The sequence below is a fragment of the Colias croceus genome, chromosome 10 (assembly GCF_905220415.1).
Source record: "Colias croceus chromosome 10, ilColCroc2.1".
In the NCBI taxonomy this organism is placed as follows: Eukaryota; Metazoa; Arthropoda; class Insecta; order Lepidoptera; family Pieridae; genus Colias; species Colias croceus.
In genome coordinates, this window is record NC_059546.1 from 7,612,141 (window position 1) to 7,634,328 (window position 22,188).

General features: G+C 32.6%; 2 protein-coding genes and 1 long non-coding RNA gene across 5 annotated transcripts; 2 read left to right on the forward strand and 1 right to left on the reverse strand.

The window, feature by feature from the left end:
- Positions 1-1,987: 1,987 nt before the first annotated feature.
- Positions 1,988-6,575, forward strand: LOC123695098 (SCO-spondin-like). 3 transcript variants are annotated; one of them, XM_045640817.1, is made up of 8 exons: positions 1,988-2,084; positions 2,547-2,735; positions 3,337-3,525; positions 3,829-4,023; positions 4,274-4,447; positions 4,696-4,893; positions 6,163-6,352; positions 6,547-6,575. In XM_045640817.1, exons 1-7 carry the CDS (start codon positions 2,027-2,029, stop codon positions 6,348-6,350), a joined length of 1,191 nt encoding a protein of 396 aa, XP_045496773.1. In that variant the 5' UTR covers positions 1,988-2,026; the 3' UTR covers positions 6,351-6,352; positions 6,547-6,575. The 3 variants fall into 3 exon arrangements, with proteins under 3 accessions (XP_045496773.1, XP_045496774.1, XP_045496775.1); XM_045640818.1 differs by having other exon boundaries at positions 4,283-4,447; XM_045640819.1 differs by lacking the exon at positions 3,337-3,525.
- Positions 6,576-14,372: 7,797 nt separating this feature from the next.
- LOC123695100 (venom serine protease inhibitor-like) lies at positions 14,373-19,530 on the forward strand. Its single transcript, XM_045640820.1, has 4 exons — positions 14,373-14,589; positions 17,777-17,965; positions 18,965-19,147; positions 19,441-19,530. Coding segments are annotated over exons 1-4 (438 nt in total). The 5' UTR covers positions 14,373-14,525; the 3' UTR covers positions 19,443-19,530.
- A 1,365-nt stretch (positions 19,531-20,895) lies between these two features.
- On the reverse strand, positions 20,896-21,861 carry LOC123695102. Its single transcript, XR_006751895.1, has 2 exons — positions 21,694-21,861; positions 20,896-21,564 (listed from the first exon to the last, which is right to left on the reverse strand). It is a non-coding gene; the product is annotated as an uncharacterized LOC123695102 (long non-coding RNA).
- Positions 21,862-22,188: the final 327 nt, after the last annotated feature.

The following is a 22,188-nucleotide window of genomic DNA, read 5'->3' on the forward strand; positions in this document are numbered from 1 at the left end:
AGCGGGCGGAAATCTAGTACCTAATATAATATAATTTAGTATATTACAATATATTTTGTCAAATAAATATCTTAATAAAAATTCACTTTAGTACCTGAATAAAAATAAGTAGATACATAGGTACTTAGTATAATATATTATAAGAAAATTACATTCATAAAAAAAAGTCCCAGCGTAAATCATGCTGATTAGCTTTGAGCAACGAAATACAAACTTTGTAGCTAAATGCTTTTTGAGTAAATAAAAGGTAATTTATTCGTAACCATTAAATAAAAGATTGGACCTGCAAACTTTCTGCCTAACATTTTTCTGTCTGTTGATAAAAAAATCAGGGACTACGCTTTTGTAAATATCATAGGGAATTGCTAAACTTTTTCGTACACAAATTGGAAAAAGTTTTGATAGGTAGGATAGATGAGTTACACGGGATAATCAGAGGAACAAAAAAATCGACCTCGAACGATGTAAATAAAAATCTAAAGATAAGAAGGTTCTGATGGAAGGTGTAAAGGTTTATAAATATAAAAATATTGTTTATTGAATGCATGACATTGTTAATTTTTGACCCAGTCTTCAAGAACTACTTTATGAATAGAAAACCTGCAGTATAATTAATTAGGTACATCCTTTTCTAATATTCCATGTGAATACTAAAGCGTGACGCTTGACCGAACCTGGGAAATTAATTAAAACGGGCTCCAAAGGTCACTAACATTTGTAACCCTCTAAAAGGGAGACCTCTTAAACCTCGGACCCGCGTCAATAAATAATGGCCTCTGAAATGTCTTAAAACTAGCTCTGAGTGTGAAAATGGCATTCCCATTACGACTGTCGTAGTGGCGAGCTATGAATTACACATTTTTGCTAGACTGCTGGTTAGATTGAATTTGATCCTTGGATGCAGGAGACTGTAGCTAATGTTAGTTTCTAAATCAATAGGATTTCATTTCTGTTTTATGTAAGTAATGCAGTATTTTTTTTTCGTTGAGAGTATGAGTATGAGTATTTAAGCAAAATTTAAGAATATTATTTTAAAATAATATTAATTTAAAATGTAATGTGATGTAAAGTGCCCACTGTGTCTGCATTGAACTATATTGCTAGCGTACTCACGTAGTAGTAATATCTCAGTGTGTGTCTGTGATGATTTCAGCAATTTAATTATTATTAAATAAATTGAATATTAGTTCTTTTGAACTCACCATTCGTATTCCTACTAAATCTGACTGGTAAATTTAAGAATTTTTGCTAGTTTACCCTTTCGTATTAAATACAAAACATCGTATTCACACATTGGCATTCTTATTCGCAAGCAAGGATTGCAAACACAATAGTTTTTCAGCGCATGTAGGAATTTCTCAGACGACTTACTCCGCAGCGATCCTGTTTTCCCGGGATTTCCCGTAAGCCATTGCATTCTACCGGGAAGCCTGGATTTCTTTCCACTTTTCAGTTTTATATAGCTCCGAGATCGGAGAGCTCCTTAACAATGATTTATTTCCATGACGCTATTTGAAGCTTGGCGTAGGAGGCGAAATGCGAGATTTAATTGGTTTTTGATATTGATATTAAGTCAATATAACATGAAGTTAATATAAAGAAAATATTTCAATAGTCTACGTAATGTATCGAATGTTATTTCTACTTTCTCCAATTTGCGATTGAAATAATTTTAAGAAGATCATTTAGATAGGTACACGTTCAGATGATTACGAAAATATATTAAACCGGTTCTTTTTTAAATTTTTAAACCTCATTCCAAAAATCAAAGGATATTCTAAAGTAGTAGCGTTGATATTGATTTTATTTAGCATGATATTGATGATAATAACCATAGATACCATTGGCTATATAAACGGCGTTCTAATGAAAAATTTCTGTGAATTTAAAAAATAATTAACACCAAACCCGTTTAGGATTGGTTACGGCTGTTTTTGTATTATTTTCAAATAATTTTATTGTTAAGGCGTAATATAAGCGATTATTTTATGAATATTAAACAGATATAACAGTGTCTGGTAGTAGAATGATCGTGTTTCTAGTTATATTTGTTTTTGGTGCGTCATTCAATTTTGTGAGCACAGGTGTGTCCATATTTTTTATATTTATTAATATGTAAATAAAACATTATTTACATATTAAAATTAATGTTAATCGTGAAAGAATAAACGATTAATACATTATTATTGATGTGTATTCTTTTAATGGTTTATATTTAAGTATGTTAACATGTGTACCTAAATTTAATTTTATTGCTCATTAACTGAATGTCCGTCGTTATTATAAAGTTAAATTTTCATATACCTATGTTCCAGCTTCTGTACCTATATTGTTTTGTTTTGTTGTGTACCTACAAGCCACCATTGTTAATGAGGTAGGTATGCACAATTTCGCAAGCAGACAAATTGCGTAGATAGGTATTTATTTCAAACAATCTACCGATTAATATTTTACAAAAATATGTTCCTTTATGATCATGAGTATATTGGTCCATGGTATGATGAACATCCATTTCATGTCAACACAAATAGAATATTTGATTCTAGCATTCACATGCGGATCAAACGAGATATACGTAGACTGTCGGCAGATATGCCCGCCGCAATCTTGTAACATCTCCTACACGGAGTACACCTGTGACCCGCCTCCAGCCTGCGAACCTGGTTGCAACTGTATTGAGAACTATCTTAGAGATGGAAATGGTGTCTGCATTAAGAATGATGATTGTCCACCACGTAAGTATCTGTTGATTACATAAATCTTATCTTGTACTAGCTTTCCGCCCGCGGCTTTGCCCTCTTTGTATAAAACCTAATAAATTATACACTAAAACCTTCCTTTAGAAAGACTCTACCTATTGTACATACTATTGTACATAGGGATTTAGGGACAGAGAAAGCGACTTGCCTGAATGAATAGGTAGCTAATAAGCAATAAGACCACCCATTGCAAATAATTGTTGTTTCTTAAATTAAGTTTTTGGTGCAATAAAGTTGTTTTCACGTAAAAAGGTAAAGATTTGATACATAATAATATTGTGTTGTAGAATCAAAACATTAATCCTTTTAAAAACCACGAATCAAATATTATATTCATCGTTATAATGTACCTATACTAAATTTAATGATCTTTATGTTTTTATTTTCAAAGAAGAGCACGAATTTTTCAAAGAAAACTTAAGTAATGAAACCATAGACGTAACACGTCGTTACAGTTAGTTTATGATATACGTCTATAAGCATTAATGTGTATTTAAATTACTACTAAACATAAACTAAATGTTGAAACAAAAAGCTTTGAATCGTGCACTACTAAATTATTACACTCCCAATTTAGCACCACAACCATGTGGAGAGAATGAAATACAATCGGATTGCAAACAGACCTGTCCCCCGCAAAGGTGTGACTATGATCCTAAGAAATTAGCCTGCAAACCCGGCCCCTGCCAACCTGGTTGCAATTGTATAGACGGTTATCTGAGGAATTCTGATGGTTTATGTGTGGCGAAAGATTCATGTCCTAAAGGTAAGGAATTCATTGTTTGCACTGTGTTGTAATAGCAGTTAAATCAAGTTAATACGCCATAATTTAACAAAATCGGAATATTCTGATAGACGAGTATCTTACCAGAAACAACATATCATATTATATGTTATATTATGTTTTACTGGGCTTTAGTCTTACCAGCCTAACTTATACTGCCCTATCATCCATCCTTTAGGCTATATGTACTATCTTATGAGAACGAAAAAGTTCCCAAGTTAATGTACCTACGTACTAATTAACAAATCACACAAGAATTGACTAAAACTCTGTATTTCCTTTAAGCTCTTCCCGATTGTGGTGAAAATGCGACACCTGCAGTGTGTACAAAGCAGTGTCCTCCGCAAACTTGTGCCTCTTTGTTAGTATCTACTAACAGACCATGTATACCTGGTCCGTGCCGTCGAGGGTGTAATTGTATAGATGGATATCTCAAAGATGCTGATAGCAATTGCATTTTGAAGGAAAACTGTCCGAAAAGTATGTAGTTATTTTAAATAGATTAATCATTAAAGGCATTAGGTAGCATTCTCAATGATATTATAAACGCGAAAATATGTTTGTTTGTTTGTCTTTCTTTCACGTTGCTACGGATGTATTTACAATATGATTTTTGTGTTTGGAGATAGGAATTGCAGAGATACAGAATACTCATTGCTGTTGTGAAACATTTAATTCATCTATTTCTTCTTCAGTTACTATTTTTTATGATATATTTCAATTATCTAAGACATTGCAGATCAGGATCAATCGTCGGTTGGTGAGGAGTCTTATTGTGAATCCAGCGTAGCCTCCTCTTCATCTAGCAGTTCTTTTTCTTCAGTTACCAATTCTCAGAGCTCAGCAAGCAATACAGATAATACATACGTTGATATCTCAGACACTCCTGAAAACGAAACTGAAGGTATGAGAAAAATATTAAAACTAGAAATAAATTTAAAAGTTTTTGGGTTAATACAATGTACCTATATGATACCATTGGTGCTGGTACCCTCCTGGGGTAGTCCATTAATTAGGTAGCGGAATCTCCATTCCTTTGTATATCATTAATAGATTGACAATATTTTGCGAAAGAATAAAAGACTATCAGCAATTTTCAAATTCACTACACAATGCTCTGGAAAAACTAAACAAAACAAAAATTCTTTTCAGGGACCAATAGCTGTCGTCAGAATGAAACATACGTGTATTGTAATGCTGGATGTCTAACGAACTACTGTCCCACTGATGATGGAAGGGGGATAATAGCATGCAGTCTACCAAAACCTTGTCCGCCCGGTTGCGCTTGCCAGGAAAATTATAAGAGACTGAGCGTTGACGATAATAGGTGCATTTTGGCATCAGAATGTCGTAAGTTCTTATCGTGTTTATTATAACAAGACGTACTAGATTCTAGGCTGTTTTCATAATACCTAGTATCAAATCTGATTAAGAAAATTTAGAAAAATAATGCTTATAGCTACTTAAAATTACTTGCTTGAAATTTTTATTTCTTAGCTCGAGAATATAATATTTAGTTAATCTTTAACTATAGATATTAGATATTATATTATTATTATTTTTATATTTTACACTGATATCTAAATAATACATGTTATATGGCACTGTTTTTAAATGTCAGAAATAAAAGTACCTACATTTGCTCGAAAATTTAATTGGTTTCCTTTGATCTGAGAATAAACTCTATGGCCAAAAATCATATGCATTTGGTAAGCGTTTGCGAAGTCAAGGTGAATATTATACAGCAGACCAATAAAATATATCATTAATTAAATTACCGACCGTTAAACGGTTAGTGGCAGTAATATTCGAAGCGCATTACAGCAAAGTTACTCTCACTGGACCGAGATATTGACTTAGCTGTTGTAAAGCGTTTAAATTAAACTTCCAAACTATGCTTTAGCTAACAACTCTAGGAAAATTATTTTATTACCCAACCGTTTATAAGAGGGAAGTATTGTGAAAGCGGCCTCATTAAATAGTATACAGTTTGCAGTTTTTTAAGAAATCAAAAAACACGCTCGGTGCTACTCTTTTCAACTATAAAACCTCTCGCAAAAGGTTTTTTAATGTAATGATAAACTAGTATTTCAATCTGCCAGAATATTTAGAAGTCTCGATGGTCACGAAGTAAAATATGTTTGTTCCCTAATTTATTATCCGATATAATCAATTTACAATAATCCATGCAAAGATAATAATCTTATGCTGGATTTATTTAGGCTGGTTGCAGAGCTTGACCGACCATCAGTGCGTACGTCAGTCACGCTTGTCATATGTATGGAAATTCATAAAACCTTTCATAGCTAGACCGACCATACGCACGCGTATTGTCATGCGCATTAGTGTCATAGTCATACAATTCTTGATGCGTATCGTCATGTCAGGACCGACGGTACGCACTGACGGTCGGTCAAGCTCTGCAACCAGCCTTAATTTGAACTTTTCCATTGTATCGTACCCATGGTACGTAGTATAATAATGAATAACTCAAATCGACATGCATGATCGCATTCCAAACATCCGTACTTTCATATCGATAGAAGCGTATAAATTACAGATTGACTTGTAATCATTGACTTTAATAAAAAAAATAATATTATAATATATTTCCAACAGCTCCAGTGACCTGTACAAGGCCCCACGAAGTGTGGTACCCCTGTCCAGCACCATGCTTCTCGGATAGCTGCCGTGATATAGGTGTAGAGAGAGAATGTTATAGTTCGGGCTGTGAACCACAATGTGCCTGTGAACAGGGGTACTATAGAAACGATAGTGGGGACTGCGTTTTAGAAGAGAATTGCTAGAGGTAAAGTTATTAGGTTGAAAAATTTGCAAGAAGAATATCTTATGGGTTAGGAGATACTGATGATAAGATTTTTCAAATTTTGGTTATATTCTTATTTGAGTTTTCAGATTTATTAACTGTCCTTATTGCTATATTTTATTAAAAATTAAAATGACCTAATATGTTTTTTTAAATGCCCGTATTTTATTTTTCAGACGTTTCAGACATACCTACACCTGAAGTATACATCAAAAGAATTCAGATTCAGATTAAAATTAAAAACATAATAAAAAAAAATATTTTGTATTCACTTGCACCGTTTTATTTGTGAACAATAAAGACATTGTACAAGTTCAAGCAGTTCAAGGTTACATAATTGATATTTAAAAAATATTAATCGACCATTTTTTTTATTTCCTTTCCAATATTTGCACTAAATTACATTTAACCGAATTTGTATATTAAATGCTATTATATATTTGTTTTGTTTGTTTCATTACGTTCGTATTTACTTGTGTTTTCGTATTTCAATTATTTTAAAATACTAGCTTACCGCCCGCGGCTTCGCCCGCTTTGTCTAAAACCTAATAAATTATATACTAAAACCGTCCTCTTGAATCACTCTATCTATTAACAAAATCCGTTGCGTATTTTTAAAGATTTAAGCATACAAAGGGACATAGGGGCAGAGAAAGCGACTTTGTTTTATACCTACTATGTAGTGATGTAAGTCATTGTAAGATATTACAGAATATCTGTTAGAATGGGAAATACTGTAGGTATGTTACCACTTTCATCATAATGTAAGAATTAAGGAACCTAGGTTAAATAATGTAACTAAATATAATAAAAATCCAATAGTACACCATAATTGTATGACACAAATTAAGAGAGATACACCGTGACAATGCTTTTGACAATCAGTACGGTTGGCAAAATAAACGAAATCATTATTTTAATACTATTATTTCTTTATTACTGAAATAATTATAATAATTACATATAAAAACAGTAATATGTGTCTCTATATATTTTTTTGTTCTTAAAAGGTACAATAATAATAAATAAATAAATAAATAAATAAATAAATACACTTTATTCAGCACCAAGTAAATACATGTAAAAAAAAGAAACAGACAATATATTATAAAGCTAAAAAGGCGGCCTTATCGCTACTAAGCGATTTCTACCAGGCAACCTATGGGTAGGATTTTTAATTATAAAAATAAAAGAGAGGTGAAAACAATAGGTGGTGCAGCAATGAAAAAGAATTACACTATATTTAAACCATATAACTACTCATATTATATGTAAATACATAATAATATGTAATAAATATAATTTAAGAATACCTACTTATACATTACATAGATATTAATATACACATAATATACAATACATACAATACATAATATATATACATAATATATATTTATACATATATATAAAACAATGATTAAATAAAAAATAAGGATACTAACAATTTATCTGGGAGAAGAAATGGTTGAAAACTAAATTTTTAAATATGTTCAGCGATTTCGCACGTCTGATTTCAATTGGCAGAGCATTCCAAAGAAGTATCGACTGTATATGGAAGGATTTGTGGTAGAATTTAGTTTTATGGGGAGGAATTTTTAATAGCAAATTGCCAGTGCAGCGCAAATTTAAATCAACATTCGAACGGAATTCAAATTTTTCTTTAAGGTAGACAGGGGCTTGAGGATAGAAAAGGATTTTGTACAAAGATGTAAGTATATGCATGTTACGACGTAGGCGTATGGGTAACCACTTGAGCCTCATACGGTATTCTGTGACGTGATCATACTTGCGGAGGCCAAATACGAATCTTATACAAACATTTTGCAGCCGTTCGAGTTTGTCCAATTGCAATTCAGTAAGGTCAGGATAGCAAATGTCGGAATAATCGAGGATGGGAAGGAGGAGGGACTGTGCAAGAGAAATTTTTGTTGGAATGGGTAAGAAATTCCGAATACGTCTTAACGAATGTGATGCAGCAAAAACCTTCTTACTCAGTTCGTTAATTTGTTTGTGCCAGGATAAAGTGCGATCAAACATAACACCAAGATTTTTAACCGAATCACTTACCGGTATAATTGTGTTATCTACAGTTATAGGAGGAAGAGTTGACCAGTCAATCCTCGAAATGAAACTGGGACTCCCGATGATAATAGATTGAGTCTTTGATGGATTGACTCCCAAACCGTATGATCTACTCCAAGCTACTATCGAGGCAAGATCCTTATTCATCAATCGAATAGCAGATGGTAAATCTTCGAGAGTTGAACGAGTATAGATTTGGAGATCATCTGCATACATATGTGAGAGCGAAGTAAGGGAAACAGTGATATTATTAATAAATATGGAAAAGAGGAGAGGAGAAAGGACGCCACCTTGTGGAACGCCAGCAGTGATGCTTGACCAAGTTGAGAAAGTGCTATCAACTTTGATTCGTTGCTGACGCCCCAGCAAGTAACTTTGAAACCACGCAATCACCGTTGGAGATATGTAAATGGAGCGAAGCAAGCTCACTAGGATATCAAAGTCTACAGTGTTGAACGCGTTACTGAAATCCAGTAAGGTAAGAATAGTGAGCTGCTTGTCATCAATTCCTGCTCGTATATCGTCCGTGATCTTAGTGAGTGCAGTAGCCGTACTATGTCCAGGACGGAAGCCAGATTGACAAGGATTTAAGATGGAGTTTTTGTTGAGGAAACGGGTTAACTGTTCGTGGACTAAACGTTCAAGTGCTTTGGATAAGAAAGGGAGGATGGAGATTGGACGATAATCGGAAAAGGATGCAGGATGGATTTTTTTAGGTAGCGGTAGAACGTCTGCATTTTTCCAGGCATCCGGAAATATGCCAGAGGAGATGGAAGAGTTAAATATGAAAATTATTACAGGTGTAAGGATATCAATAATAGGAAGGATCATACTACGGCTAATACTATCACCACCAACGGCTTTAGAAGAAATCGATGAAATGCTCTTCTTAACATCACAATCGGAGAATTGCCTGAAATGGAACGGTTGATAATTAAGAGTTGGATAACTAGAAAGATTATTTAAAGTTTGTGATTTATGATTTGAATCGAAGTTAACAAGATTTTTTGTGAAATGTTGGTTCATTTGATCGATATTGATGTTATTTGGAAGAGAAGGCTGCTGTTGTTTACCAACTCCTAAGGATTTTAGAAATTTCCAAACCTTGGCCGTGTCGCCGTCCTCGACTGAATTAAAGATATGACGCCGCTGAGCATCTCTACATAGTGTATTGCAGTGATTCCGAATCTTATTGTATTTGTCCCGGTTAGCAGGAGAGTTGTTTGATCTTAATTTTGCTTTGGCCCTATTTTTAGAATTTATTATCGATTTAATGTCGTCAGTTAGCCATGGAGCTGGTAAGTGTTTAACTTTTACCCGTTTGACAGGAGCATGTTGGTCATATAAATTCACCAGTAAAGAATTAAACACATTTACCATCTCATTTACGTCACTTGCATCGTACACAAGACTCCAGTCAATCCTGCACGCATCCTGATTCAATCTATCAAGATCCATTCCAGCAAAATTTCTCTGCAACAGGATTTGAGGTTTTACTTTAGGGGCACGCAGTTTATAGGATAGGAAGAGGAGATCATGGTATGAGAAAGCTTCCGCAGGATATTGACCATGTTTACAGACAAGGGTAGGATTTGAAACAAGGATTAAGTCTAATAGAGAGGGAGAACTGTTTGGGAAGTAATGAGTAGGATCAAGAGGCAGTATGTGGAGATTAAAAGAATCAACAATTGAGACAAACCTTTTAGCACGCGAATCATCTTTAACCAGGCAAGTATTAAAATCACCCATAAGTATTATGTGGTCATAGGATGGTACAAAATTCTCCAGCAATTGATCAAATGACGCAAAGTAGTCCACATGCATCGAAGGACTATAAAATACTCCTAAGAGCATTTTGGTGTGAGAAAGGGATATCTCGACAAGGAGATGCTCAGGAGCATCAGGAGGAGGGGGTTGACAGGAAGAACTAATAATTGAGAAAGGAATATGGGAACGCAGGTAGATTGCTACACCACCACCCGTTCTTCCAATACGGTCGTTGCGTATTAGTCGAAAGCCGGGTATGGAGTAGCAGGAAGATGGGAGTGTGGGCTTTAACCAGGATTCGGATATCAGTATTGTATGGATATTGGGATTGGATTCAAAGGATAGTAAAAGATCTGGATAATGCGCTGGGATACTTTGTGCGTTTATATGAACGACATTGAAATTTTTGGAAAAATCGGTGAAGTTGTTTATGAGTAAAGATTGTAGAGAAGGGTGCGATACACTTTGGAAGCTATCATTCGTACTGCAAGTGCTTGAATTGGACGATAACGCTGAGACAAAACTATCATTATTAGAGTCTGACATACTGACATAAAAATAAATAATAATATTCAATGCAAGTTAAATTTTAAACTAATTAGTATTGTGGAAACTTACAATGTCCTTGCGTTTTTTATGTGTATTAATAATATTTATCGATAGATTCTCTGTAGTTAAAGCTAGTTAACTTTGAGAGATAGAACGCGTACTTATCCTGCGTCAGAGCGCTAACCTAACGCCGCACTTTTACAATAAATTCTATTCTAGTACCAACCCAACCCATTCACTATATTGGCAAAATTGTGGCAACGCACTACTGCCATAAATTTAAAAATTTAATTGTATTGTACTACCGACTACGAGGTACACCGTCAAACAAAGCAACAACGCTCTGACGTGCGGTAAGTAAGGATTCCATCTGGCAAAGTCACTGATTGCTTTATTTGCCAACCTTACCCTCAATTCCATGTCAAATTGTTTAATGTATCCACACTGTACGTGGGGCGGTCAATTATCCACAAATTTAAAGCTCTTTTATCCGCACAAGTACAAATTAAATCGGATTCATCTGATGTTCGCTTTGTGTGATATGAATTCACTAAAACCGCGTTAATTAATATCAATATATGGAGTATTTGTAATTACGGCGTATTAATGTTACTTATCCGAAAATTGGTTAAATTATATAAACTACTGAACAGATTATAACAACCATAATATTATGTAGATACAGGAAAAATATATATTTCGCCTTCTATACAGTAGTATACCTATGTATGTAATTTTATTGTAATCAACAACAAAATCTATTGTCAGCTCCTGAAACTTTTTTTTTCCTTTTTTTTAATTCCATATTTATTGAAATTAACTGCAAGTCATAGTGATTACAGAAAACAGATGCTATTTCCAAATGATTTTGTTTGACTAAAGGTCATCATACGGTAAACGAGCGTGTAGGTCACCAGAGTAAGGTAAAGGTCAGTCAAACCTAGCTTCCAGCGTACAAAGTGAGTGTTAAAATAATTATAGCACTCTTGTTTTTCATAGGTAGTTAATATTTAAAAATTCACGCTTATTAAGCTTTTCCACAAAATATAATGTGCGAGGATATTTAGCGAGGAATATTTTTGTAAATAACTAATGATATCGTTACATTTAATTTGAAGTTGGAAGCGTTTAGCGTTTGAAGCGATACTATTAGTTATTACAAACACGTTCCTCGCTACATATCCTCGTACATTATTGGTGGAAAAGCACCCATATATACAAATAAATAAATATATTATGCACAGATAATATAATGCGACTATGATAATATTATAATAGATTATGATATAAATAATACTGTTTATCAATCAAACCCGCATATCAAAGCAAACATAATAAAGTAACAACAAAAAAAAATCTTTCCATTGTCTTTTCCAGAAGTTGCAGACTAAACTGTCTATATGGAAACACAATAAATTACTAGAAGCTAAAACAACCTAAAAGTGTCTTCACCATTATTCGAAGAAACCAATAAAAAACTACGCAAACAAATAACGCAAAACTGTATTAATTTCCCAAACAAACAAAGCCGAGGTTTAAATCGAACGTAGGAACAAGTAAATAGAATAAGAGGATTTGAAACGAAATCCGTTGGAGGTTGAAAGAAAACAGAAACAACTACGGAAAATTGGAAGGAGCCGAAGCAAAGCACCGTATTTTGAGTATTACCTACAACTTTACAGGATTTACCGAATCGGAACACTGCTAATATTTTTTTTTAAATTGACTTTATTGTGTTCGATTTGAAAAGAAGCACTCTGGAAACTGTCAAGGAACATATGCTTTACAGGTTATATAGATTTTTTATTGATGAAGCGTTGTGTGTAGGAGACATCGACCACACAACCGGAGATGTCAATCCAAGGGACTGTAATTGATCAGACTAAATATAAGTGAATATATTCATGGTAATCTTTTTACCAATGATAATGAAAGATGAAATTAACTTATTGAACCAATAAACGTTTAGTGTTTACGATGTCACAGACGGACAAACTGATAAAAATATATTCATATTATGTTTAATTTAAACCTTCCTGACAATTAAACAGATTCTTTCCCGTTCAACACTTGATAGACGATAAGGAAAAGCAAACCTTAAGAGGAAAATTGATAATAATATTATAGTGTAGGTTCTAAAAAACCTCTGATTGTTTACGATGGATGTACCTATAAGCTTATAGGATAAACTTTTTTATTTTATTTTGGAGTTATTACTTAAAGAAATTTCACAGTAAATTGTTTTTATACTCATATAGTTTAGAATAGGAAATGTCTCTTTGATAATATTTTTTCACAGTGCGAGTTTATTTAAAGTGTCATACAGTATATTATCAAAAATTAAATCCTCAATGTCGTTAAATACAAAAATTAACTAGGTCCCTAGACCCTAATATTAATAGGCATTAAAATAAATCATATTATAAATTTAAACAAAATTACACAATTCTGCTCACTTCAATGACAAAGTAATTAGTTCAGTTAGGTATTTATTTATATCGTGACTAAGTTTTCTCTTAATGAAAAGGACTAATTGGCTCACTAGTTACGTCGATAAAATAAATAGCACTAATGAGGTAAACTCGAGTATTGTCACTTTATACTAGTTATTTGTGTGACAGTACTTGTCTATTAAAATTAATTGGGTAATGTTGGTAGCTCACTTTGTCCTATTAATTAGGCTGTGTAACACTTTAACATCTTACTCCGTCGTGTCTTCTTTTGATAACGATTTTATTGGTGTTAAAAACATTTTTTAACAAATAGTAACAAGGTTAGAGAGTAAATAGAGAGTACCTACATAATATGTTTTATTAGTGGAGTTTTATAGCCTCTCCTACCCTTAAAAATATGACAATACTATTGTAGCTTCTACGGAGAATTATCACGTTAAATATGATTATTTTTGTAATAATCAACTTTGGTTTATGATGATATACAATTGATGAAGCGTGGGTAATAATTGACTCTAGACAGCAAGGTTATTTCCTCGTCTAATTTAAATAGAATAAGTCTAATTTTTAACATTTTGTATAGAATAAGCCTAATTCCAAAAAAAATGGCTAATGTATGCAAGATTTCACGGCAATGATTTCAATATGACTTAAACAAATAAGAAAGACTTACATACATAAATTACGTAGTTAATTGTGGGCTTACAAAAATTTACAAGAATATGTACCGAAATTTTATACTTTTTGTGGTTCGGTACAATACTTTTATCGGTTTTCTTGTAAAATATGTTATCCACAGGATTAATTAAATTATATAATGTTTATTAATAAGCAAGCATTATATTTATGACTAGCTTTCCGCCCGCGGCTTCGCCCGCGTTTTCAAAGAAAAACCCGTATAGTTCCCGTTCCCGTGGGATTTCCGAGATAAAACCTATCCTATGTGTTAATCCAAGTTACCCTCTATATGTGTGCTAAATTTCATTGTAATCGGTTCAGTAGTTTTTACGTGAAAGAGTAACAAACATCCATACATCCATACTTACAAACTTTCGCCTTTATAAGTAATAGTAGTAGGATACTCACAAGGACTCTGGGAGCAAATGTTTTCCCAGATCAATATTTAAATATCCGCTTGTAGAAGAATCTAGAATGTGTTTAAAGGAAAATAGCGTTACCTTGTCTAATGCAAATTTTAAGGTGTGACATTTTTAGCAAGTGATGGCTTCCTTCTAGTTGGTATTGAGATTTCAATGCTGTTTGTAGTGCAGTGATATATTGTAATTATATTAGTTACTGAAATTATGGGACATAAATTGATAAGTGTTATTGTTATTTGCTGGTGCTGTAGCGTTGTGTATTGTGCAGGTTTGTAAATTTGTTTTTTTTTAAAGAATGGGATTGGAAATATAGGTGTTTTTATTATATGTATTGTTTATGTGTAATTAAATAGTAATTTATTTTAAGTAAGAAATAGAAATATATTGCTTTGATTTGAGATGGTTTGTAAGGTTTGTATAATATGATTGATTATAAGGATAAATATATATTTATTGAGTTTGACAACCATGGCAAATTTATTGATTTTACTTCTATTCTAGGAGGTAGCAACGTTGACAAGTGAGCATTTTAGTATAGTTGGTTCTTTGATATGCTGTTCCTCTTGCTATTTCGGTTAGAGTCCGGGCTGTCTGGCTGGCCGCAGTGGTTGCGTTTAATAGTGCGCATCTTATCTGCACAGGAAAATATCCTTAATTTAAAGTCATTTTTTAACGCGTAATTTTTAATCGTTTGCCTTTAGATAGATCCATTAGACATACATTTTTTATTGCAAGACGTTTTTTTCGTTGTTAAATAGGTGCCAGACGCAATTTTTATTTCAAAATAATTAAAATATCATCGAAATAAGTGAAATTCCATCAACATGAGTCCCAGTGAAGGATAAGTAATCACTGTGTTACTTATACTATATATAATATTCATTTACTATTTACAGTTTTATTGCAACAATCTACCATATCGCCTCCTTTTTCCCAACGAACCTCAAATAGGACGTTAATGTAAACTTGATAAAAACCAAATTTCATCAAGAAATTAAAGACTTTTTAACGGATTTTAAACGCGATTTATTCATTGTATTATTTTCCCAAGTCTTTAATTTCAAAATGTATAATACTCGCGTAAAATCAAGCACTAGAAAATACAAATATCATCAAATTCATATTTATACCCAAAAGTGTAATAAATATGAAACCATCTATTAAAAATATTAGTTTACTAATTATTCAATATAAGTATTAAAAAAGGATAATATAATATAAATAATAAAGTTATTACTTACCTTTTAAGCGGACTCATGTTGATGTAATTTCACTTATTTCGATGACATTTTAGTTATTTTGAAATAAAAATTGCGTATGGCACCTATTTTACAACGAAAAAAACGTCTTGCAATAAAAAAATTATGTCTGATGGATCTATCTAAAGGCAAACGATTAAAAATTACGCGTTAAAAAATGACTTTAAATTAAGGATATTTTCCTGTGCAGATAAGATGCGCACTATTAAACGCAACCACTGCGGCCAGCCAGACAGCCCGGACTCTAACCGAAATATCAAGAGAAACAGTATATCAAAAACCCAACTATACTAAAATGACTTTTTTTTTAACGTTGCTAGCTCCTGTACTATTCGTTACTTTTTAAATTTAAAATTCATTTTCTTATTTTAGAGGCACAACTCATTATTAAATCTATTTAGTAAGAGCTTAAATAATATTACGCCATCTTTTATTCAGAAATAAAGCGTGTTCCTCAAATATTCACACTTAGGTAACAGTTTGCTGAGACTTCATGAAAATATTTGCAGTAAAATAGGTTCGCTGTACCCATGTGCAAACTTTGTTCACGTTAAACATTTGTGTTTTTTGTTAAAATAGCCCCAAGTTTCGATAAGAAAAATAAACTTTATAAGTTTGGAAGGAATTAATATATGATTTTTCTTTCTGAAGCTGGAGGGATTTTTACCTATTTTATTTTGTTTTCACGTGATTATAATATAAATACTAGCAAAAGATTTCATTAGGTAATAATATGTATGTAAGTGTTCATAATTTTTTCTGTTATATAAAAATTTAATAAGCTTACTCTATCGATGAATTTTAGGAGAGAAGAAATTTCTTGTCCTTTTTTTTTGAGATAAAATCTTGCATACTGTATAGGATACAGTCCATTCCAGAGTACAGACTCGTGAATCGGTACATAATAATTTCTAACTGCTAAGGTAGAGCAACAACAGCATATTTTCATGTTGAACAATTTTAAATTTTATTTCTTCTCTATTAAATACTACTTTCGGACCTAGTGTGAAACGAACTTGTTTTGCATTACACAGCGTCGTTTATTTCACATAAGAGAAGCCACGGGGTTTATGTAGTTTGTTAAAGCAAGCTAAGCAGATAATTCCAGAAAGGTGGATATGTGCGAATGGCACGTATGCACGGATCGCGGTACAATTCTGCATTCTGTTGAAGTTATTCCTGCAATGCGATGTAATTTGTGCTTTATTGTTATTGTAATATAATATTAAATCATGATTATTGTTATATGAATACGTAGATATTACTGTCTCAAAAAATGACGTCGGTAATGACAAAATAAAAAAGCTTTAACAACGTGAACAAAACCCTTGTAGTTCAGGATACATCGCCCATTTTTGCAAGTGACTACTATCAAGCTGATTTTCCGTTTGTAGCTTTATTTTGATGAGACACCGAATAATTTCGTGTACGAAACTCTCGATTGTGGTAGCTAACAGAGATAACAAGGATACAATTTTTTGATTTGATGGTTCTCAAATATTTATTACGCAATTTGTAGGACAATATGTCTGTTGAATTATATAAACATTAACTAAGTGAAAACAAAAAAATCAGCTTGTTAGTAATCATTTATGATGACCTCGTTATCGATACACTTTGGAAAGGGGGACTCTTTGAACCAACCATAGATTTTGTAGGACAAATATTTTTTCGAATAATTTAGGTAATTATCTTGAGATTGAACAAAAAAAAAAATTCAGTTAGTAATAAATATTTGAGAACCATCAAATCAAAATTTTTTATCCTTGTTATCTCTGTTAGCTACCACAATCGAGACTTTCGTACACGAAACTATTGGGCGTCTCATCAAAATAAAGCTACAAACGGAAAATTAGCTTGATAGTAGTCACTTGCAAAAATGGGCGATGTATCCTGAACTAATGACAAAACCATATGTTATGACAGCGAGAGATATACAAAGATAAAAATCAATTATTTTATAGATAATACCGTTTATTAGGCATCATGATGGTAATAAACAATAATAAGGTTTATCTTTCGTTTATAGATCATCATGAGGATGATAAACAATAATAAGAAAACTTTTAAATAAACTTTTGTATTGTTTTGTCCATTACATTGAGAATAATTATTTAGATATTGTTTTAAACTACCTAAATAAACTAAATAGAATTTGCCCGACATGTTGCGTATAATCTATGCCCATATTTTCAGTTTTCAAAAGATCGATATGTCCTTCAAATGAGATGCAAGTAGAGTGTTTCCACTGCGGACCCAAGAGTTGTGATCAGCTGGGATTCCCCTCACCATGTGGCGGCAGCAGCTTGTGCAGGTCCCGATGCGTGTGTATTGACGGCTTCGTGAGGAATGAAGACGGCCTGTGTATACCGAAAATGGAGTGCCGTAAGTTCTTTCGCTATTAATTTTTGGCTATTAAATATTTGGCTATTAATAATTTACTATTAAATATTGGCTATTAAATATTTACTTAATGTAGGAGTTCATACCATTATTTGTAGTAAATACCGTAGACCGTAGTAAATATATACAAATTTTATAGTTGGAAAAAATAAATATTTTCTATGGCTCTTGATCATAGTGGCATTGCTTATGCTGGCGGATGAAAGTACCTACTAAAGTTTTGTCCCGAATTGAGTAATTATATTATATATTTGTACGGAATTTACACTGTAAAAGCTCTATAGTAAGTAAACAAACAGGGATGCATATTACATACATTGTCACCTATGATTTACTCGTTTACTTTAAACAATGCTCTCTTTGTATCTCACCAAAGTTTCTTGGCACTTTAAACCCTATTATATTCAGCAATTTCTCGGTCCACTGTTTTAGTATCATAAAAGTGTAAGTTTAGAAGAATTTTAGTGGCAAACTTTGTTCCCAGTACGATGCTAAAGAATACCGGAGCTATGTAACAGTACTTATTCTGTTTCATTTCAGTTACGTGCCATGTAATGAGGATAAAGTTTTTAATTCCGTACTTTTACCTTGGTAGAGTATAGTTTGCAAAAACAATTGCAGTTTGTGTTCCTGAGTTTGAGATGCGAATATTTTGGCAAGGCTTGCGTTACTTCCGTAAATAAATGTAGGTATCATCATCCCGTTATAATTGATAGCAGTTTAGTTGCTGAATTCAAAATTTTCTAAAGATAATCTAAATATTAGAAGCTGAGATATTGGTTACAATACATATAGTACTTACATCTTAATTATAACAAATATACTCCACGCAGTTAATTATTTTATAATATGATTTCTATTCTCACATAAACAATTTTCTCCATCCCCATGATGCAGATCAATAAAGTACAAAGACCAAAAAAATACCACCAGGATTACAGAAGTGGTACACTATTTCAAAATCATTCTTCTCCATTTCAGCATCATGTGGTGGGGATAGAAACGCGACCTCTGGCTGCAGCAACCACTGCGGGAACTCATGTTCTGACTACCAGGATACCAATAAATCCTGTCTCTCTGGCTGCCACTACAACGGGTGTGACTGCAAGCCAGGCTACGTGTTTCACGAGAAACTAGGCCACTGCGTCCTACCGGTCGATTGCTGTAAGTATACCATACAATTTTTAATACACTAATTGGATACAAATGCTCAGGCATAGCATAAAGCGTCTGTTATAAACACATAGGCCAACGACGACGAATTAAATAAAGCTTAACAGTAGTTTCAAAAGAAGAATTAATTTGCTGTTTTTGATGATCAACTTAAGTTCATTGTTATGTAGTTTAATGAAATAATACTTGTTATTTACTCAATGTTATTTCAAAAGGCTGTGCATAAAAAGTTATGGTTTTGAATAATGATTAATTTGACATTATAATTTGTCTTTATTTTTCAGAATTACCGCCTCTTCAACGTGATTCAAGGAACAAAACGCGATTAATTTTGAATAAATTTATGGACCAAATAAAACCATTTTTGTACGTTTTATTTTAGTTTTAATTAACATGCTTTAAGTGAGTTATTTTACATATTTTGAATTATTATGAGATATATTTTTGGGGGCTTATTATATTAGCTTTTCCGTGTTCAATCGTTTATCCAAACTTAAGAATACCTCAACGTTTTATTGCTTATGACTGTGCTTGTTCTAAAATGATCAGCTCTTACAATATTAAATGAAAGATTCCAAGTTGTTCGATTAGTTTTTCGCCACAGCAGCTGTAGACCGGTTGATAAAACTTGGCGGATAAATGGAAGGATCTAGATTGCTATATTTATCTGTTTTTTTTTATTAATTTAACAGAATAGATAAAGCTCATGAAAACCATTTAGTTTAATTAATAACAAATCTATACTTATTAATATTTATTATAAAGCTGAAGAGTTTGTTTGTGTGTTTGAACATGCTTCCTAGTTCCTATGAGAACTGCTGGTCCGATTTGAAAAATTCTTTCAGTGTTAGATAGCCCATTTATCAAGGAAGGCTATATATTTCATCACGCTAAGGCCAACAGGAGCGGAGCAATGCGGGTAAAACCGCGGGGCACAGCTAGTTAATGATAAATATTAAACAGTTCTCAGTGAGAACTTCTCACTAACCTGAACACAATTAATTGCAAAAACACGGTATAAAAGTAACAGCCATGTAATTAAAATAAAATTGTTTGAAAGAAAGTCTCGTAATATACAATTTAATCTCCTCATTCATTTACACAATTACTCAAAAGAAAACACTCAACAATGTCTCACGAATAAGAAGGAAAAATGTTAATTATCTTGAAAATTAACTAAGTTCTTGAGGCAATTATTTGAATTAGAACACTCCTATATTTAATTTATTAGGTCTAAAGATATTAATGAAAACAATACAACAAAAGAATTGGATAGATTTAGAATAAGCTAGATTTTTTTTTTCTTATCTAGGTACCTTATAAGTTAACAAGTGATAACTGCGTTAAAAACAACCGACTTCAAACTTGCACTTGCAACATTTACAAATACAGACAAAAATGCTCATAAAATAAAAACTACTGGGCCTATCCAAAAAAAAAAACATACCGGCCGAATTGATAACCTCCTCCTTTTTTTGAAGTCGGTTAAAAATTATCAGAGATAGAATCTAAAAAAAAAACGATATGGTTGATTTACCTCCATGACAGTGTGTATGTAGCCTTTTTAATTTTTATCTATTGCTTTCATATTTAAATAAGAAATAATATATATTCAATGCACTTTTTTTTCTTATTATGACAGGTATCACACTGTTTTCCAGAATTTATAACGAATGTGTAAAGTGCGTATTTGACCAATTTTATAGAAACAAAACGTAAAAAGCACAGTTTAGCGTACATTCTTAACCCTTAGCTGGTATCGCCTTTTTTGGCAACACTACCGGTATCGTGGGTCAAATTCTACCCATACCAAACAATCTGTTGTAGAACGTAGATTTTTTTATTATTTGTATAAAATATGGTTAGATAAGAAAAAAAAATATATTTTTTTATAAAATTAACTTTATTTAATTTTAGAATACAAAAAAATATCATCTTTTACACGCATTTGTAAAATAACCTTATTTGTTGGCACTTTTTGGTTAATGTGAACTTAAAACATAAAAAAAAATAGAAATGTTAGAAAAACTTTAACTAAAATATATTTATGGCACTTCTCATATCTTTATTATAACAAAAAAACAAAGTGCTTCTGAAATCAGCATAAAATAAAAAAAATGACAACCAAAACCAAAATGACTTCTATCATCAACTATCATCCTCATCTTCTTCACTCTCATCTCTCGTATTTTCGTTCCTCGTATATTTTCTATTATTCTCGTATCTCCTCTTCGTTTTCACTGTCGTCAGAATTTACTCCAAATACACTGTCTTCTAAGCAACTAACAGATTAGGGATTGTCTCAATCGCTGATGATTTCGTCGTCACAAAGTTGGTTTACATTTGGTATTCTTTCATTTTTCAATTCCAAATCATCACTTAAGTCGTTCATCGACTCCTCGATTTGTCTGTCGTTCAAAAAGCCCTCCAATGTAGTACAAATAAACAATAAAACCAAAAAAGTAAGTAATTACACTCAGTGAAAAAAGTTACTCATTTGGTGTCGTGAGTCGAACGTGACCCAGAAAGCTACTTACCTCCGCTCCTAAGATAGTCACAGTTCTGCACATCCACCCCCCGCTGCAGCTAGCGACGCACTGAGAATACTTAGAAGCGCACAGTCGTTGCATAAATATTTAAAGAATTATAACCGAAAAAGTTCGCTTCTGGGTCAAATTTGACCCACGATACCTGCTAAGGGTTAATATTATAAATCCATATTTAAAATTGGCTCTATAGTACCTAAATAGTAATGTGCAAGAAATGCTCCCGCTATAAGAATTATGCACGCCTGCCTGATTCTATTCTCTTGAGACAAGAGTACAAAATCGAATTGCATGAAATTGAGTAGACAGAAGGCACACAAGGATTATATCACGACGTTATCATATATTAAAGATGGCGGAAGCATCGACTTAACCTCTCATACTCTTTTATTTTATACTAGCTTTCTGTCTGCGGCTTCGCCCGTGTTTTCAAAGAAAAACCCACATAGTTCTCTTTCCCGTGGGGGATAAAAACAGCTATAGGTA